The sequence below is a fragment of the Aspergillus fumigatus genome, chromosome 1 (genome assembly GCF_000002655.1).
Source record: "Aspergillus fumigatus Af293 chromosome 1, whole genome shotgun sequence".
NCBI lineage: Eukaryota > Fungi > Ascomycota > Eurotiomycetes > Eurotiales > Aspergillaceae > Aspergillus > Aspergillus fumigatus.
In genome coordinates, this window is record NC_007194.1 from 3,664,614 (window position 1) to 3,681,254 (window position 16,641).

The 16,641-nt window shown below is 48.9% G+C and overlaps 4 protein-coding genes across 4 annotated transcripts; 2 read left to right on the forward strand and 2 right to left on the reverse strand.

Moving 5' to 3' along the window:
* The first annotated feature begins 4,075 nt into the window (after positions 1–4,075).
* Positions 4,076–8,458, forward strand: AFUA_1G13750 (stress-regulated transcription factor RPN4). The gene is made up of 2 exons (XM_747652.2): positions 4,076–4,315; positions 4,468–8,458. The coding sequence occupies exon 2, from the start codon at positions 4,774–4,776 to the stop codon at positions 6,961–6,963; it is 2,190 nt and encodes a 729-aa protein (XP_752745.1). The 5' UTR covers positions 4,076–4,315; positions 4,468–4,773; the 3' UTR covers positions 6,964–8,458.
* Positions 8,459–8,755: 297 nt separating this feature from the next.
* Positions 8,756–12,664, reverse strand: AFUA_1G13760 (putative cell wall anchored protein). Its single transcript, XM_747653.2, has 6 exons — positions 11,631–12,664; positions 10,904–11,579; positions 10,491–10,844; positions 9,819–10,438; positions 9,292–9,761; positions 8,756–9,237 (listed from the first exon to the last, which is right to left on the reverse strand). Exons 3-6 carry the CDS (start codon positions 10,735–10,737, stop codon positions 8,889–8,891), a joined length of 1,686 nt encoding a protein of 561 aa, XP_752746.1. The 5' UTR covers positions 10,738–10,844; positions 10,904–11,579; positions 11,631–12,664; the 3' UTR covers positions 8,756–8,888.
* A 348-nt stretch (positions 12,665–13,012) lies between these two features.
* AFUA_1G13770 (transposase) lies at positions 13,013–14,382 on the forward strand (the record flags this gene model as incomplete). Its single annotated transcript, XM_077803955.1, has 2 exons — positions 13,013–13,486; positions 13,531–14,382. 2 exons carry the CDS (start codon positions 13,013–13,015, stop codon positions 14,380–14,382), a joined length of 1,326 nt encoding a protein of 441 aa, XP_077660124.1.
* Positions 14,383–15,118: 736 nt separating this feature from the next.
* Positions 15,119–16,435, reverse strand: hhfA (histone H4; the record flags this gene model as incomplete). Its single annotated transcript, XM_747655.2, has 3 exons — positions 15,119–16,023; positions 16,079–16,354; positions 16,426–16,435. The coding sequence occupies 3 exons, from the start codon at positions 16,433–16,435 to the stop codon at positions 15,998–16,000; spliced, it is 312 nt and encodes a 103-aa protein (XP_752748.1). The 3' UTR covers positions 15,119–15,997.
* Between the last annotated feature and the right edge of the window lie 206 nt (positions 16,436–16,641).

Here is a 16,641-nt window from a genome sequence, read left to right on the forward strand (position 1 = left end):
CACGCGGTCTCGCTTCCATTTGTTGATACTCTGGGAGACCCTGATCAATATCATGATCTGGATATCATGACTCGAAATCTTAGGAGGCTAGTGCGGAGTAGAAATTGGTAATTTGCTATTATCTATTACTGCGCTTCGGATCTCCGTGGTCCAGACGAAAAGAATCACGTCCGAGTTTCTCCATGGAAAAATTGCAGTACGCTCGATCCGGAAATTCGCGAGTTTTCGTATTCGGACGGTAGTCAGGTTCAGCATTCGTATTCAGATTCAGGTGAGATGTATTGCTGATGCTGGGTTTTTCTTCGGAGCGCAAACCACGGTGCCGTGTTACCGACAGTGCTGAAGGATCTACCGGGCCGAGGACCCCAACCTGAGCCTGTGTCCTTGGAATTTCCACCGGTTAGTTCGTTAGTTACTTATCCTTATCTTGATAGATGGCGATAGTGGTACTGATATCAACAGTTCTATCTATCAGTATGAGAACGGTGATCTTGACACAGGTTCAAGGAACAATCGGCTGTTCTACCTCTAATATTTGTTTAAAAAAAAATAACGCGGTATAGAACATCATTATTAATAATATACTTTATCCTATCCCTAATGATAGCATGAAAAATTTTCACCGTCCGATATCACCGAGACGTATACGCCGCACAGTCATCCAGGCCAATGCATTCCCGTTACAGCGCATGCATAAGTGCAACCACCTTATCGTGAACGTCCATCTAGACGAGCAGAGCTGCCATGCCAGAAAAATTTTCACCTTGGCATCTCTAGTCCAAAACTAACTCGTACAAGTCGCAAGTTAAACTGCAAGAAAAATTTTCTTCTCGAAGAAAGTCCAGCAGGAATGGACGCATTGACGCTACCCATGCATGGCCAAATTTAGACGGGGCTTCTAGAAGGCCGATGGAAAAAATTCTCTGGCGCTAACGGGGGGACCGAGTCGAATCCTCCGGCTAGGATTTTCCGGCCCAAGAATGGAATGGATGGGATGCACGGAGTAATGTAGCCCTGCGTGTAGTAGTGTGGGAGGGCTGTATTGTCATGCGCAATACGCAGGTCTCCTTCAGTTTTATTACCGTATTTGTATTACCGTGTTTCTGATTAACAGCAACACCAGCTCCTCCCTTGCTGATGGGTTCCAACAGTCCCACCAAACCCGAAGATCCCACACCACCGACGGATGTGGCTGTGCTCGGCCAGCTACATGTCAGCGAATCATGTCCACAAGCCCTCCCAACTGCAAAGAAACCTGCAGCAACAGAGGGATGGGAAAACTTTTTCCTTCGCTGCATATGCACATTTTTGAGCTGTCGGAGGTTCGAGGGAAAAACTCCATGTGGTTTAAGGTGCTGACTGTCCGCTAAATCGATCTAATCCTTGTTACTTGGCACCAGTGTAACCTCCTGAAGACACTTCAGCTTGGGTGGATGGATGGATGAATATTAGGTATAATCTCGGTGATATCACGGTGTCATCAACTGAGTGGAAGGTCCTGTGCTTGAATGCATGCCAGATCCATTCTAGATTGTCATGGAGAGTCTGAGCTGAGTCAGTAAATCACATGCGTACCCCGGGTTCGACCTCCAGCTACAAAGATGATCAATGCAGACATGTCAGAAAGGGATAAGCAGCTGAGAGTCTCAACTTCTCAGTCACCAATCGCACGTTCATAATGGGAGAAGCCTAGACATAAGAATGGAAGCAGATACCCACTGCGTGAGAACAAGACCCGCCGGGGTCCATTCTGGCCGAAGGACCAACGATCCAAGCGCAGGTGCAAGACTGCAGGTAACAAGATTTGAGACATTAGACTAGATCTTGACCTTCAGGCATTGATTCCGAATGGTTACAGGGCATGAGGGCTGAGCATCCACTGTCTAGTCTGTGTTATCTGACGAGTCAAGAACAGCACTCATGCCAGTCATGCATGGCCAGTGCCCGGTTGAAGGGAAGATGAGCCGCGTACGCGAATTCTGTTGACTCAGGGACGTGCGCGTCGAGCAGAGTGAGACAAGGCAGCCAGATTCTGATTTTATGTACTTCAGTTGAAGTTGCCACTTGATTCAGCTGTCATTCATGCCATGGGTGGGGAGCCATGTGTCTCTGGGTCTGTCACTGGAGGATTACCGTTGGCTACAATTGCATACTGGACACTTGGTCTTTGTGTAGCAAATTGGCTAGACTAGGCACTGTGTTGCTATAGGCCGCTAGCCTCTTTCCTTAGCGAGGTACTCACTCGCCTTCCTGATCTGCCGATGTTCAGCCAACGGCTTTCTGATATCTCAACAAAATCGGCTGAGGATTTGCATGTGATAAACCAGGAAGGCTATTCCCCTCTGCAAATTAATTATTAGTAACGAATCAACAGAGAAGTATGGTTAGACTCTCTACTTCATGGTATGACTCTTACATCGTTCGACGCCTAGTGGTGATATTGAAGATCATGATCCAGGTCAGATGACCTTCAACACTATGCCACTAGTACTCAATAGTCCAGAGTACCATGGGAGAGAAACAGTCAGCTGACTTATTCAAGTACTGAGCCTCGCAGGCTACAGAGCATTAGCTTGAAAAGTGATCTTTCTATAAGCGATGAATGCACTTGAAATGCTCATGTGCTGCGAACTTGGCCGGCCGAGTAGTTCTGTGTACGTCGAAGATAGAGTCCCCGAAAAGTCCGCCGTCCAGTAGGGGATGCCGAGAGCCGGCCGGCATGGTGGAGCTGCTGACCAGCTATCTCCGAGTCCGTTCCGCTTCACCATCGCCTGTTTCTGCACTCTTGCACAGTCCAGCAAGAATATCATTTAATTCTTCTAATCATGTGCTGACAATTGACATGGAATGCAGTAGATAGTACGCAGTACTGCCAGACGATTCTCTCGGTCGAATGCTCATAGCTCCGGCGAAGTCCGTGTGCGTCCACATTAATAATCATGGATAATGTACATCCATACCTTGGAGCACTAGCCACATGTATGTGGCGCAAAATGTGGCGTATACTTGGCTGGCTCATTAGGCCGCGGAGTTACGAACAAATCAAACATTCCTCACTTCAGAACTTTCCCTTCTCCCCTCCCCAGAACAAACGTTCCTGATTAGTCGATTTACACGGCCCTACCGTTTGTGCATATTGTCAGGGTCCTGCGTTGAAGCCGCACGAGATCGGAATCTTCAACAACTGCGTGGACAGGAATGCCCGGCCTAGCCACGGCAGCTCGTCATTGGTAGCCTTAGGATCAGAAATGGGAGGATCGTCAGTCTCATCCAACAGTACTAGTTTGGTTGTTTAGATAGACGGTTTTACTAATAGATTGAACAGTATTCTGTACTATTACAAGATGCTACTATCTACTACCAAAATGGTCTCCATAGGAGTCCTAGACTGCTGGCATAGCCCGGCGGCTATCTGAGTCATTGACGCTCAAGATTAATGTGGTGCTCGGTGAGTACTCGGTATGAGAGTCATAAAATAATGACAAATCCATAAGATTTATTTTCATGTTTGAATAATTTGTATCCCCAGGAAAAAGAAGGACAAAGAAGCATCAAGAACTAGATACCTGTGCTATCAGGAAATATCTCGGGTTTGTCCGACTAATTGGGCCCTTTCAGGCATAACTGAAGTCCGAACTTATCCTGCACAGGGAGTGTGGCTCAGTCGCTGCAAGGGGATAGATTGTAAAGAGCCAGTGCTAAATGACCTGTCTGCGCTCCGCAGTCCGTACTCGGTTGTACCTTGTCAAGGACAACGCATTTATCATTAGCTGCAGGAATTGTGGCTTGGAAGATACCCGACTCCATAATGGTGGGTTCATCTTTTTTTGAGTGTCCGGCTTAATGGCTCGGTGGGGCATGGGGCCAGGTGGACGGTGGACGGCGCTAAATCCCCCAGACAAAAACAGATCGATCAATCAAACCTAACCCTCAGGCAGTACGTATTCGTAATTATGGTATTTTTCCCTGGGTATTATTTGTAATCCTGAGTCAAGGATTGTCTGTTGTCATAACTCCTTCGGGCAAGCCCGTGAATCATTGACAGAAACTGACTCTGACGCTAAGTTAGTTAGTTCCCTCTGCATTGTAGTACGACGCTAGCCGATTATCATTGCATCATTAACATCATAAATGTCCCTGGTCCCCTCCTGTCCATACATCCATAATACATTGATCCTGCTTCGACAACCAGATATCTTGTACATTGGCAATCTGGCCTTTGACCTCTCGAGTCATTCTCACATCATATCCCTTGTTATCAATCGTTTATTATCTCCTGTCTGGGGTTCCCATCTTCGTACCCCTTCCTCTCCTAGTACGTGATTCCTATACTCAACTATACTCACTACATTTCCATACCTTGTCTTCTTTCACCATACACACACAAGCAATTGTCATCACATCATAATAACGTTCGGGTCAAACTTTATTCAGATAACTAATCAAGTAGCTCGCACGAACTTCCAGTCCTCACATCTTGAACCCTCCAGTTGCGATTCTGCTGCCCGCTGCTTCCAGACTCTTCGATATCATCCTCTGCATCGACGACTCCGTACCACGTCTCATCGTCAACTAAACTTCCGCTCGAACCGTTCTCTCGGTCGCACCACGAACAAGTTAATCGGATCTGAGTCCGTCGGGACTTCTTGGGGCCGTTGGTGCCAACCTATTATATAAACTCTCCTGCCCCCGGTGGCAAATCCTCTTCGCAAATTCCCTCCACTCGGTGTCCTTCATCCACGTCTATCGTCCCAAATTTTCCAAGTGACCATTATGCTTATGTACCCTTCTGTACGTAAGGGTCTCATCACTGAACCAACTTCTGCACCTTTTATCCACCAGCAGGACCCTGTTTGCATACAAGACGATCTGTTCATCCCAGACTTCTCTCAGCAAGACCCTACACTACAGTGTTTCTACCAAGAACAACCTCGACTGCAGTCTCCCTTTCAGTATCAACCTACTTTCGACTTTGTCTCTCCGCCCTCTTCCGCTCCCTCGTCACCTTCCTCCTCTCCCGCCTCTACCTTTTCCCACCTTCCCGCGACGGCAGTCGCGCAATACTCACCTGCCGTTGTAGACGGCAGTTCCTTCGAGGCTCCTTCGATGACACCTGCTTCATCGTACAACCCTTCGATTCATATTCAGCATTCGACGTCGCCTCCAACTTCCAATCCATACCTGCCACAATACCAACCGCAATATCTTTACAGCAACCACCATAACAGCAACCCCATGTTGGCGCAACATACTGTCGCAAACAACCACGGTTGGGAAGGCAACTTGCAGCTTTTGAGTCCAGCTCACATTTCAAACGGTCTTCCCCGGACCTCATATCAAGACTCGCAGCTACAGACCTCTCCTGCCTCCAGCAAATCTGGCCCAGCAGGAAGCGTGCAACGGTCCAACAACGGTAGCCTGTCAAAGCCTCTGCCTACACCTGCCCAGACGCCCGTGCAGAACTCTTTCCTCGCCACACCGTTTCAGAACTACGATCCATCCGCACATGATGCTAGTCAGGCCGAGGCAGAAGCGGCTATGAGACGGGCTGTGATGGAGCAGCAACAGCAACAGCAATCACAAAACCAATCAAGTGACTATTCACTGGCTCCCTCCGTTTCGACCGTGAGTCACAACTCGCCGGTGACCCCGCAGACAAACCTTGACGAGATCGACGATGCATCGAAGGCGATGGCTAATGGTGAGAACCGATATCCCGATGTAGACCGGTGGATGGATGAATACTTACATGCCGATGCGCTTTCAGACTACGGTAACCACAATGGTAGCAATATGACCATCGGCATTCCCAAGCTCAATCGCACAATCTCTGACATTTACCAAGATGAGCTATACAACCCTGCCATCATGCCAGCACCACGGATCCCAAAGCAACCCTCGTCCACCAACCAACACTACCGCAGCGTCTTTGCAGATCGTCTGCAAGCTGCCAATCAGGGTCACCTCTCCGCACGGTCTCAGTCTCCCGCGGTCAACCTGAACCGTGACCGGTCGCCCTTCCGACAAAACTCACCTATGGCGGCCGAGTTTAGCAATGTCGCTCAAATGGCCACCAGCGTGCCTATGCCCCAGGGTGCCATGAGTTTGGGACAGTCGCAGACCGAGCCCAAGACCATGTCTCCCAAGGATGCGGTGCTTGATTTCAATGAGACTGAAGATGCTAGCATGCCGCCATTGTTCCCTTCGAGTCAACCTGACTTCAATCTCAGTGAGGCTTTGGGCTTGCGACGTGAGAGCAGCTCGTCACTACGACAGGCACAGAACTTTCCATCGATGGATTCGTTCTCCAGTCAGTTCAATACACAGACTAGCTCTCTCTCCCAACAATATCCCTTCGTGCAGCAACAGCAGAACCACCGCCAGCCGCAGCTCCAGCAGCAGCAAAACAATCTGCTTCACCATACTCCCGAGTTTCCCGCCTCTCTTCCGCACCTCGATTCTACTGGGAGCGAAGTCATTCAAAATGATATGACTTCGTCTCAATCTAACATGAACATCCTACCTCTCAAACAAGAGATTACTCGGCCCGACAATACATCTACGGATGGTGGCACTTACACCTGCACCTATCACGGCTGCACTCTACGGTTTGAGACACCAGCTAAGCTCCAGAAGCACAAGCGAGAGGCTCATCGCCAGACTACCCCTGGCGGTCATCTTGTTAGCCGCGATCACTCGGCACGGAACTCTCAGGCTGGCCCCCACAAATGTGAGCGGATCAACCCTTCTACTGGGAAACCCTGCAATTCGGTCTTCTCGCGGCCGTATGATCTTACGCGGCACGAGGACACGATCCACAACGCCCGTAAGCAGAAGGTCCGATGTCATCTGTGCACGGAGGAGAAGACCTTCTCGCGCAATGATGCGCTGACCCGGCACATGCGGGTGGTCCATCCCGAAGTCGACTGGCCTGGTAAGCAGCGACGCAGGGGCCGTGATTGAGACGCTCGCGGAGCGTTTTGGGCGTATGTACGCTGATGCACGCACGAAATGCTTCATATCTGGAAGTTTCTATCAACCGATATCATCACAAATCATATCACAGCTTCATCAGAACGACGAATAGAATGATCCCCGTTTCTGCTCGTGCATCAACATCTCCATGATTCAGGAATGACGGGGTTCAAGCCTGTGATGTCATAGGCGTATTCCCATTGGTGTGGACCCACCAATGACTCCCGATCGACGGCAACAATTTCCGTTTCGGGGTAATGATGCCTGAGGCGCTCAGAAAGTGCTAGAATGACATCATGGCACCTTCGTCCTAATTGGCGTACATTATGGAACATGCACAATGATGATTCGGTGGTTACGTCTTCCAATGCTTTACGATTATCAATTTCCTCTTTTTTATTTTCTTTCTATTTTTTCCTGAATGTCTGTTTCAGCAAGCATGGCTTCAACCTCCTAATGCATTGCGTGGTTTTTTTTCTATTTTGGGTGTGAAAACGGGTTGCATGAGCATGAATGGACAGAATATTCTACTTATGGTTGGGTTATTCCTCGCAAAATTGAGATTGTCGCTTTATTTGTTCAGCATTGATATGACGCGGGCTTGTGTTTTGTTCAACATGCGGGATAATTTCTGCCTTCATGTGTACTATTATGGGCATTTATGTATGAGTGTTAACGCTTATGATGTCTGCATGTTTCTGTTTTGCATTTGATGGACATTGTTTTGGTTGTACAAAGGATGAAGTTGTGATTGTATACTATGGGATTCTGTACACTACTAAGTAAAGTGACAAATGATAGACTGTCGATATTCTGATGCAAGGATCCTATGATTGAGATTGTTGATGCGGTACGATATTATGATTGCAGTCTGACACTCCAGGCGTCAGTGGCAGCGACGATCGCAATGTCAATAGCTCTGTGTACTCGTGCTCGACTCCTCCACCCTTGTTCGACGTTCAAGGTTTGTGGTCCGTTTACTTCATACTTGGCATTACCTGGCCCTTCGACCCCTCTTTCAACAACAATACGAACCCGGCGGACATCCCGGCTCGCCTAACCCCGAGCTGTCTTGATCGTCACTTCTGGTAGTTTCCAGGGCATAACAGAATTCTTCATACTTACGTGCAGATTCCCCCCTGTTTGTTATACGTGAATGGCGCTTGGTGCCGGGGGGACGATAGCAGTGGAGATGCTGATTGCGAACTGAACTGGACTGAGCTGTCGGGTGATCGGACTTGCGGGGATGGCGCAGATCCTTCTATCTAGTAGCACTTACATACTAGACAGAATGTGAAGTATGGAGTATTTTTGGCAATGCGTATGAGATATTTCTATTGTTTGCTATTCGACGAGAGCAGCAGTTTGAATTCGAGTTTCCAAATCACCAATGCTCATCGTGTACAGTAATGTTTGATTAGTTCAGAAGCAGCCACCTACTCAATCTGTATGAACAGACATTTAGTAATTATTGAAATCAGAAGCAGCCACCTACTCAATCTGTATGAACAGACATTTAGTAATTATTGAAATGAAAATATCCCGATATTCCCTACAGTACTCGCAGTACTCGCAGTAAGTAAGAGGTCCGATGTAATCCCTGCAGGGTAGATCATGACGCCATAGTACATAGTCTATCCGCTGCGATCCACACTCTATCTTTGGGGTTCCTCTGGTAGCTGAACCGTTTCTCCACTTTTGTGTGGCTCGTGAGTTGCAATGTTTGGATAGATGTATTGTTGGTAATTCACTTGGCTGTATTGATGTTTTGTTTAAGGAATACGGTTAATTTTTGCTTGTACGATTTGTCATGAATGCTTGCAGATGTAAGGCAGTGTGAGGTCATCGACCACCCTGGTATCTCGCGTTACATGACTCCTATCTATCTCATGTACTAAACACGCTAGTCTTATCTATCTATTCGCCGAGCTTCCGAGCTCGAGCGACTCGACTCGGTCGCCGTTGTTCCTCCAGGCTGTTTCCGTGAATATCTCCTTCTCTGCCTCTTCGGCTTCCGCTGCTCGCTGGGCTTCGGCTGCTGCGTGTTGCCGCTGACGAGTGTACAGTAGTGCTGCGGAGAGGATGGCTGCGCCTGCCACAGAGCCGACGGCAATGCCAGCGATGGCACCTTTACTGAGCTTGTTTGACGCTGACTGCTGAGCATTTGCGCTGTCGTTGTTCGCGGGCGGGTAGAAGAAGCTGGCGAGTTCGGGGGTGCTGAACCCATCCGACGGTGTCTTCTTCATTGCGTTTCCGTTGGGCCTATGGAGAACGAGTCAGTTTCCTATGGAGCTTCAGTCGTTGTAGCAGACTCACCCTCCACCGATCACTTGGTACACTTTTGCGGGGACCGCGTAATCTGCAGCAAACGCATCATATACACTGCCCCATGTTGATGTCGACATGTCGTAGATAGCGACGCCTCTGTATTCCCAGTCGCAGGTAGAAAGGTCGTCAGACGACGCTCCTCCCACCGTCAACATCTGTCGGTTGGCTACTAGGTGACAGGTGTGCCCGTAACGTGGCGACTTTCCCTCGGAGATTTTCGTCCAGGTGAAGGACGGGATAGAAAGCACGTATATTTCGTCGTATAACTCGTTTGCGCCCTTGCCTCCGTATATGTATATGTTGTGGCTAGAATTATCCTTTGCGGAGACAGCGACCAAGCAAAAGTCCGTCCGGCCGGCCGGTATATCCCCTGACGCCTTCTGTGCATACCAGATGCCATTATCGTCGCCCTCGAAAACGGAAGAGATGTCGAAGATATCGATCTCGTCGAATGGCACCTATTGACAGAGCTGGTTAGCGACAAATCACAGACCGAACTATGGGTCTGAACCTACGTAGGTTCCCTCATTGGACGCGCTACCGTCACTCGCTGACTTGGTGACACCGCCCACTGCGACCAATATGCCTTTGGGCCCTATCCCAGGGATGTAGACCATGCCACCCCTGACTCGTGGAAAATTTGCCAGTGAGCTCGTCGATATGTTTGTCGCCATCTGCGTGTGGGTATCAATGACAATCAAACCATCCAGATAGCGGAGAAGGTCGTCCGAGTCCTCCAGGTCATTAGATGTCCCGTTGTTGATGTATCCGTTGAGATAGAATGCCAATTCCTGATCCGGAGCCTCGCCATACGCTCCTCCTGCAGGCCGGTACTCAGCGCCCAGAGTGACGTCAAATTGATCCCAAGAGCCATTGCTGGTGTTGTACGACCAAAGGGCATACTCCGACGAAGTTGGGTTTTGGAAACCAGGAAAACTCGTGTTCGTATAAGAGACTGTTCCGCCATATTGGTAAATGCTCGAGTCCGATGGCCCTCCCGCATACAGTGCCCCGCGAACAACCACGGGCGGATCTGCACCAGTTCTGGGATTCGGTCTCTTCGAGGTAGCCCGGATCGAGATATTCCGTTTCCAGTCCCAGGAAGACGTCAGGTCGACCTCGATCAAGCCGGTGTCTAGGTAGGGTTAGCACTGAGGTAAGTCTCTTGAACTACCAATAGAACATACTATATCCAAAAACTCGAGCGCCTTCTGCCGTTCCGTTGTTGTTTTTCTCCACGAAGACTTCCAATCCTCCGTCGATATACAGAGTCCTATTCTTCACTGTTGACTGGTGGTACACCCTTGAACAGTAATTGTCCACGGGATCAATTCCCGTGGCGTTTGATGCTCCTCTTGCCAGCGATACGGCGAGCAGGAGTATTACTATAAGCAGCACAGGCATCCTGGTGTGCCTTCTTAAAACCATGGTCATGGTGATGAGCGATATTACCGCATCAGGGCAAACCAGCAGCAAGGGCTCTATGTGCCCTCGATGGATAGCAAAAGCGGAGCTTAAGAGTCGCACGAACTCGCGCCCATCTTCTGCCAATTATTAGCTGTGCAACCCATCAGTCTGATTCTGCCTCCACCACACTGACCTGCAGGGTATGAGAATCCCGTTCGTTGTTACAGGCCAGTTTTTCCCCGGAGCCTGGCGAATCTGACGGCTTGAGCTGAAATGTGTGGTCGCACTACGGGGTGGAAATCTCCTGAAATAGATGTTAAGACCGCTTATCGCTTACACGATATCAGACTGGGGTCCAGGGCTGAAATGAATCTTCCTGTCAACCTTGTGGCGTGCTCAAATGCTGCAATTGCCGGTTCGGCTCCTCTCGCTTTTCGGAGAGTGAGGGTCAGTCAATCGCCCCTTGAACAAGCGAGGACATTTTAGCCCTCACATTGTCTCTCAAGGGAGGTGCACAACCCGCATATGCATTTACTCCCCGTCTCATACTGGCCCGTGGCGCGATCTCTAGTCTGAGTGACATCGGCTCGTGTTAGGAAGATCTGTCAATGATTGGCGCAACAGGAATGTGCCAAGGCCGTGCCAAGGACCGCTTCAACATTGACTGACTCTGTTCTCTTGCAATTAGGCAGAAATCACTCTGTAGAATGATCAAGTTGGACTGTTGTACGCTGGGAGAAGCTCATGTGGAGGGCTGGTGTGCTTCCTCAAGGAATGTTTAGTGTTCGTCTTTCACATTCCTCGGGGAGGGCTGAAGGCTTGTTGTGCTTGTAATCCCTTGCGAGTGTGGATCGAACAAGGTGTCATTTCTTAGAGGCGGGGTATGTCAGCAATGATTGAGATAATACGAGGATGCGTACCGGCAGCTAAATAAATGCATCGTGGTCGAGTTGCATGTTCTGTGTTCTGTGTTCTGAAATACTCGGGTATCTTGTGAAAGATCGATGCACGCAGAGGAGCCATGAGGCAAAGAGATACGCTTTTCCTGGTCGCATACTTGTCGGATGGCCTAGTTATGTGTGCAGGATGGAGTATGAATTTGTGAAGTCGCGATCGACTGCGGCGTCGAACTTGGCGAGAGCTTCGTGGGCGGAAATTCCTGTGGTCTCAGTCTCGAGGCCAAAAACAGAAGGGAGACTACAGCACATGAATGTCTCTGCATCTGAGCCTTACGCTCTGCTGGTACCCGGGCCGTGTAGTGACTCGCAATATCGCGTCATCTATGGAACTCTTGGTGCTTTAGACCAAGTAATGCATCCTGGTCCTGTCACTACAGTGGTACTTTTAAAGTCTACCATGCCTGTCTTGTTAGGACGACCACCCCGCTAGACCATGATCCCTGCTGGTTCGCCTATCCTGTGTATATGTGATGGATATGTTGGAGTCAACGAGTGAGCCAGGGAGACGGAACCTGGGTTTCGTATGACAATGGATGTGTGTTCTAGTTGTCAACCCAATTTGTCGTATTATCTGCCTTGCCTCGGTTCCATCGCGTCCAAGTATCTTGAAGGGGGCTATCAGTCCACGCGTACGGAATAATTTTTTTCTAATCGGAGCTACAGGTCTAACGACACCAGATGAAAGTCGCCCGTCGTCTATCCGGCAATAACGCGTATCGTAGGTGTATTATGTCCCTGGTAAACCGCTGCTGCGAGCCTCCTGCTCTTGCTGGATTTCGAACCCCCTTATCCTGATTCCTGCGTTTCGGTCCGTTCGAGTCATAATTTGATCCCATGGTCAGTCTCAGGGGCTGAGCAACAACCCATGTCACGTCGAAGCCGGGGGAGAAAGGGGGCCAGAGGGCGGAGTATTGTGTGCATTATATGTAGTCCGAAGAGTTGCGTTTTCAAGTTGGAGTTGGTTTGGTATGGATAGTTCAACTCAGGTTTATCGCGTGCACTGTGCCTTCATGAGCTTCGATCTTGTATTGCATCGGTTAGTAGAAGCTGGCGGTCTTATCATAATCCGCAGTCCCGGCATGCTGGTCCAGCTAACGAACAGGGTGCGGGAAAAAGGGGTAGATTGACTCATATATAACACCTAGTGTAGAACTTGGGCTGTCCTTTCCCTCTATATGGCTGTCGCTGGGTAAGTAGGCTCAGAGGGTCATCGCAAATGCATTGCGTTGCGTTACCGATTGGCTGTATCCGTGCCTTAGGCTCACCCACACCGCTCCACCGCAACCGTGGATTTCATCAAAGCACATACTATTGTTCTTTTGAAACTATTCCAACCACCAAATATGCCTAAATCTACAAAAATTGATGAGTCTTGCATGATCAATACCTGCGAAGCCGTTCGAGCCCCAAAGAACGCGAATTTCCCGAGGATTGCGCGTGAATATGGCGTTCCTTCTAAGGCCCTACATGATCGCGTCAAAAAGGGTAGTCAACCTCGTACGGCTCGCAAACCAGTCTATAAGGCCCTTCAGAGATATCAGGAGGAAGCCCTATTACAGTGGATTGTTCGTATGCGCGATTTGAACATGCCAGTGTCGTCTAAGCTACTGGAAGAGTATGCAAACCAGACACTTCAACGCGCTGGGGACACTGGGCAGGTCAGCAAGGTGTGGGTAGATCAATTTGAGAAACGGCTCCCAGAACACCTCAAGTTAGGCCCAGTGGAGCAAAAGCATATTGAGGGTGAAGATGCAGGGCTATTGGGATGCTGGTATAATCAGCTTGCCGCTGTGGTTAAGAATGCGCCAGCGCGGTTAGTCTATACCTTCGATGAATGCGGCTTCCAGCCTGGCCAAGGCAGACTAGGAAGATAATTGGTTCGCAAAGTGTCCCAGATCTCGCTGAGTCTGGAAGAGGAGAAAGTATCACGGCTATCGAGTGCGTAGCTGCAGATGGTTGGCAGGTGGATCCATGGTTTATCTTCAAGGGCAGTGGCATCTCCATGGAGTGGTTCAACAATAGCGAGGCTTTACCATCCGATACAACCATAGCGACGTCTCCCAGCGGCAGGGTATCAGATGAAGTAGCTGTTCAATGGCTTCAAGACTTTATCAAGGCAACGAACGAACGTACAAAGATGGGAGAGAATCGGATACTTATCTTCGATCGCCATAGTTCCCATCTTACCGTTGAATTCCTGCAAATGTGTGAGGAGAATGGCATTATACCCTTTGGATTCCTGCCTCGTACAACACATCTTTGCCAGCCGTTAGCAGGCAAGCTGTTGTCAAGCTATAGGCAACACTTCTGGCGTGCACATAATGAGCTGTCTTACTGGGCTGGTGAGCCAGTCGGGAAGTCGGGACTCTTACGCCTCATTGGATCAGTGCGAGAAAAAGCATTTGATCATCGGATCATCCGCGAAGCCTTTGAAGATCGTGGAATCTGGCCGGTCAGTAGTAAGATTGCTGATGATTTTGCTAGCCAGGCACGGGGGCAAATCCCAGATATCTACGCGTCCGACCTCTCGACTCCTTCTATGCGCTCTCAGCTGCTTCCAGCGACGATCCAGGCACTTGAGGAGAATCTGGCTAAGCTATCTGAGTATGCATGTCTTCTTACAGCAGAGCTACAGCGGGTTCTTGAACAGATATATGAGTATAGTCGAATCGCTGCTGAGCATCTGGCTATGGCAAATGAAGCTATTAACTGAATCAGGGCCGCACAGGCCCCTCTACAGTGTTAGTATACGAAGCGGCAGGTTGAGCCACTTAGCCGACTGGTATATTGAGATTACATGGTGCAAATCAGTTGATTCCTTCAGGGATGGCCAACGATGCTGCCGCGCAAGGGAGACATTTACAGGAGCAGTGAGAGAAAATGCATAGATACCTCCCACTACCAGCAAGTACATAGGAAATGGGGTGCAAATGGAAATGCATCACTACAGGCAGCAGCTGAGAAATGAGGTTGTTGTCCTTTTTTTTTTGTCATATAGATAGCCCCTAGTGTAGCCTCAAGATCATCATACTAATCAATTACGGCGTGGCGCACTCACTCGGGCGCCGCCGGGGATTGGTGAGCCTAAGGCATATATCCCCCCGAGTTGAACCCCGGTTCAACTTGGGGTTCAACTCCGCCGCCATGAGCGCGGTGTCCGCAAGGTAACCAGCTACCATCTTTGATTGCTCTTGATCCTGGACCTATAGACCTTTCGTCTTTAGATATTGTATTCTGGTTGTCATGTTCTATTGTTCTGATGTACTATTGTCCCGTTTTCGTAGTCATTACTGTCATTTTATGTGGCAGGAAAGGTCGTCGGGTAGTCTTTCGCCGTCAACCCTGTAAATATCACACCTACAGCTCTATGGATGTCACGGATGAAAATAATATCTATTTATGGTGTGCTGGTTTATGTCTTGGGTGCTCTGATCGTATTTTGATTGTTTTAAGCATGGGTAGTGTCTTATGGCCAAGTATATTGTGTTGGGTTCGTCAATACCACATGTTCGCCGGGAATATATATATGACTCCGTACAGGTACTGCACCATATTCAGACAGCACCGGTGTACTTTGACACAACGAGATAAACGTCCAATGTTTACCAGTATTACTGAGCCACTAGACGTCAGCATACGGATAAACCATGTAAAATTACTAATTTAATGTCAACTGAATTTGGGATCAAACATATTATCGAACACCTCTGACACACTGAGTCATGTACTTGGCGCACTATTTACAAATACAAGAGAAGATATACCAAAATAAACGGATATGAACCGGCTCTATGGAGGAAGGGTAGAAGCAATGTCATATACAGACACACAAAATCAGTTGGAAATGCGTAACATGAACACGCAACATGTAACATCCATGACAGAGTCAAAGTCCCCGCCGGATTTCGACGACCGGAGAATGACCAGACGCGTCAAGGAAGGCGCTACGAAAAGAGAGCTACAAGTACCAAAACCACAAGACCCAAATGGTGAATGTTTTGTCCGTTCGTATTCATATTAGATTGCGTTTGATGCTGCAATCTCTTCAAGCCCGGGGCACAGCCAGAAGCATAAAGGCCGCTATGATACAGAAATTCAAACACGAACACTAGCAGACCAGTAGTGGACGCGCAAGGGTAGTAAAATAAAGCATAACAAAAGCAAACCCAGAGACCCATGACACTTTAAAAGAGCAAAGAAAACACCACAACGTCCCAGTCATACCGTAAACCAACCCGAAAAAGCAAACCGTCGCGTCACTGCTGCGGAAGGACAATCGACGCGCCGACCGCGCAGGATGGCTGGAAAAAAAGAAAACAAGAGAACGTTTAACCACCGAAACCGTAGAGGGTGCCTGAGGAGATTGTCAGAGACGCGTCAAAATTCGCAATAACCAGAGATATACTTACGGCCTTGTCTCTTCAGAGCGTAGACGACGTCAAGGGAAGTGACAGTCTTTCTCTTGGCGTGCTCAGTGTAGGTGACAGCGTCACGGATGACACCCTCAAGGAAGGTCTTGAGGACACCACGTGTCTCCTCGTAGATCATGGCAGAGATACGCTTGACACCACCACGACGAGCGAGACGACGAATAGCGGGCTTGGTGATACCCTGGATGTTGTCGCGCAAAATCTTGCGGTGACGCTTGGCACCACCCTTTCCAAGACCCTTGCCACCTTTGCCGCCTGTAGAGATGAAACGCGTCAGCGACTGCGGTCAAGTCGCGTCATACTTGTGATAAACAGAAGCTACTTACGTCCAGTCATGTTGATAGATAGTTATTCAAAAAGGACTTTGTGTGATTTAGTAAGTGGAGATGTCGAGATAACGACTTTAAGTGGGTGACAGATAGGACTGATGGAGGAGAGAAGAGCTTGAAGAAGTTTGGGACGGGAGATATTTGTATAGAGGAAGGAGCAGCGCGGGGAGGCTACTGGAATCACACGCTAATAAAGGGATCGACCAATCAGAA

Bases quoted from the DNA above. Each gene is read 5' to 3' on its own strand.
- AFUA_1G13750 (XM_747652.2), top strand. From the start codon at position 4,774: ATGCTTATGTACCCTTCTGTACGTAAGGGTCTCATCACTGAACCAACT.
- AFUA_1G13760 (XM_747653.2), bottom strand. From the start codon at position 10,737: ATGACCATGGTTTTAAGAAGGCACACCAGGATGCCTGTGCTGCTTATA. The intron at 10,439-10,490 runs GTATGTTCTATT...AACCCTACCTAG, and splicing joins CGCTCGAGTTTTTGGATATA to ACACCGGCTTGATCGAGGTC. The intron at 9,762-9,818 runs GTAGGTTCAGAC...CTCTGTCAATAG, and splicing joins CGTCCAATGAGGGAACCTAC to GTGCCATTCGACGAGATCGA.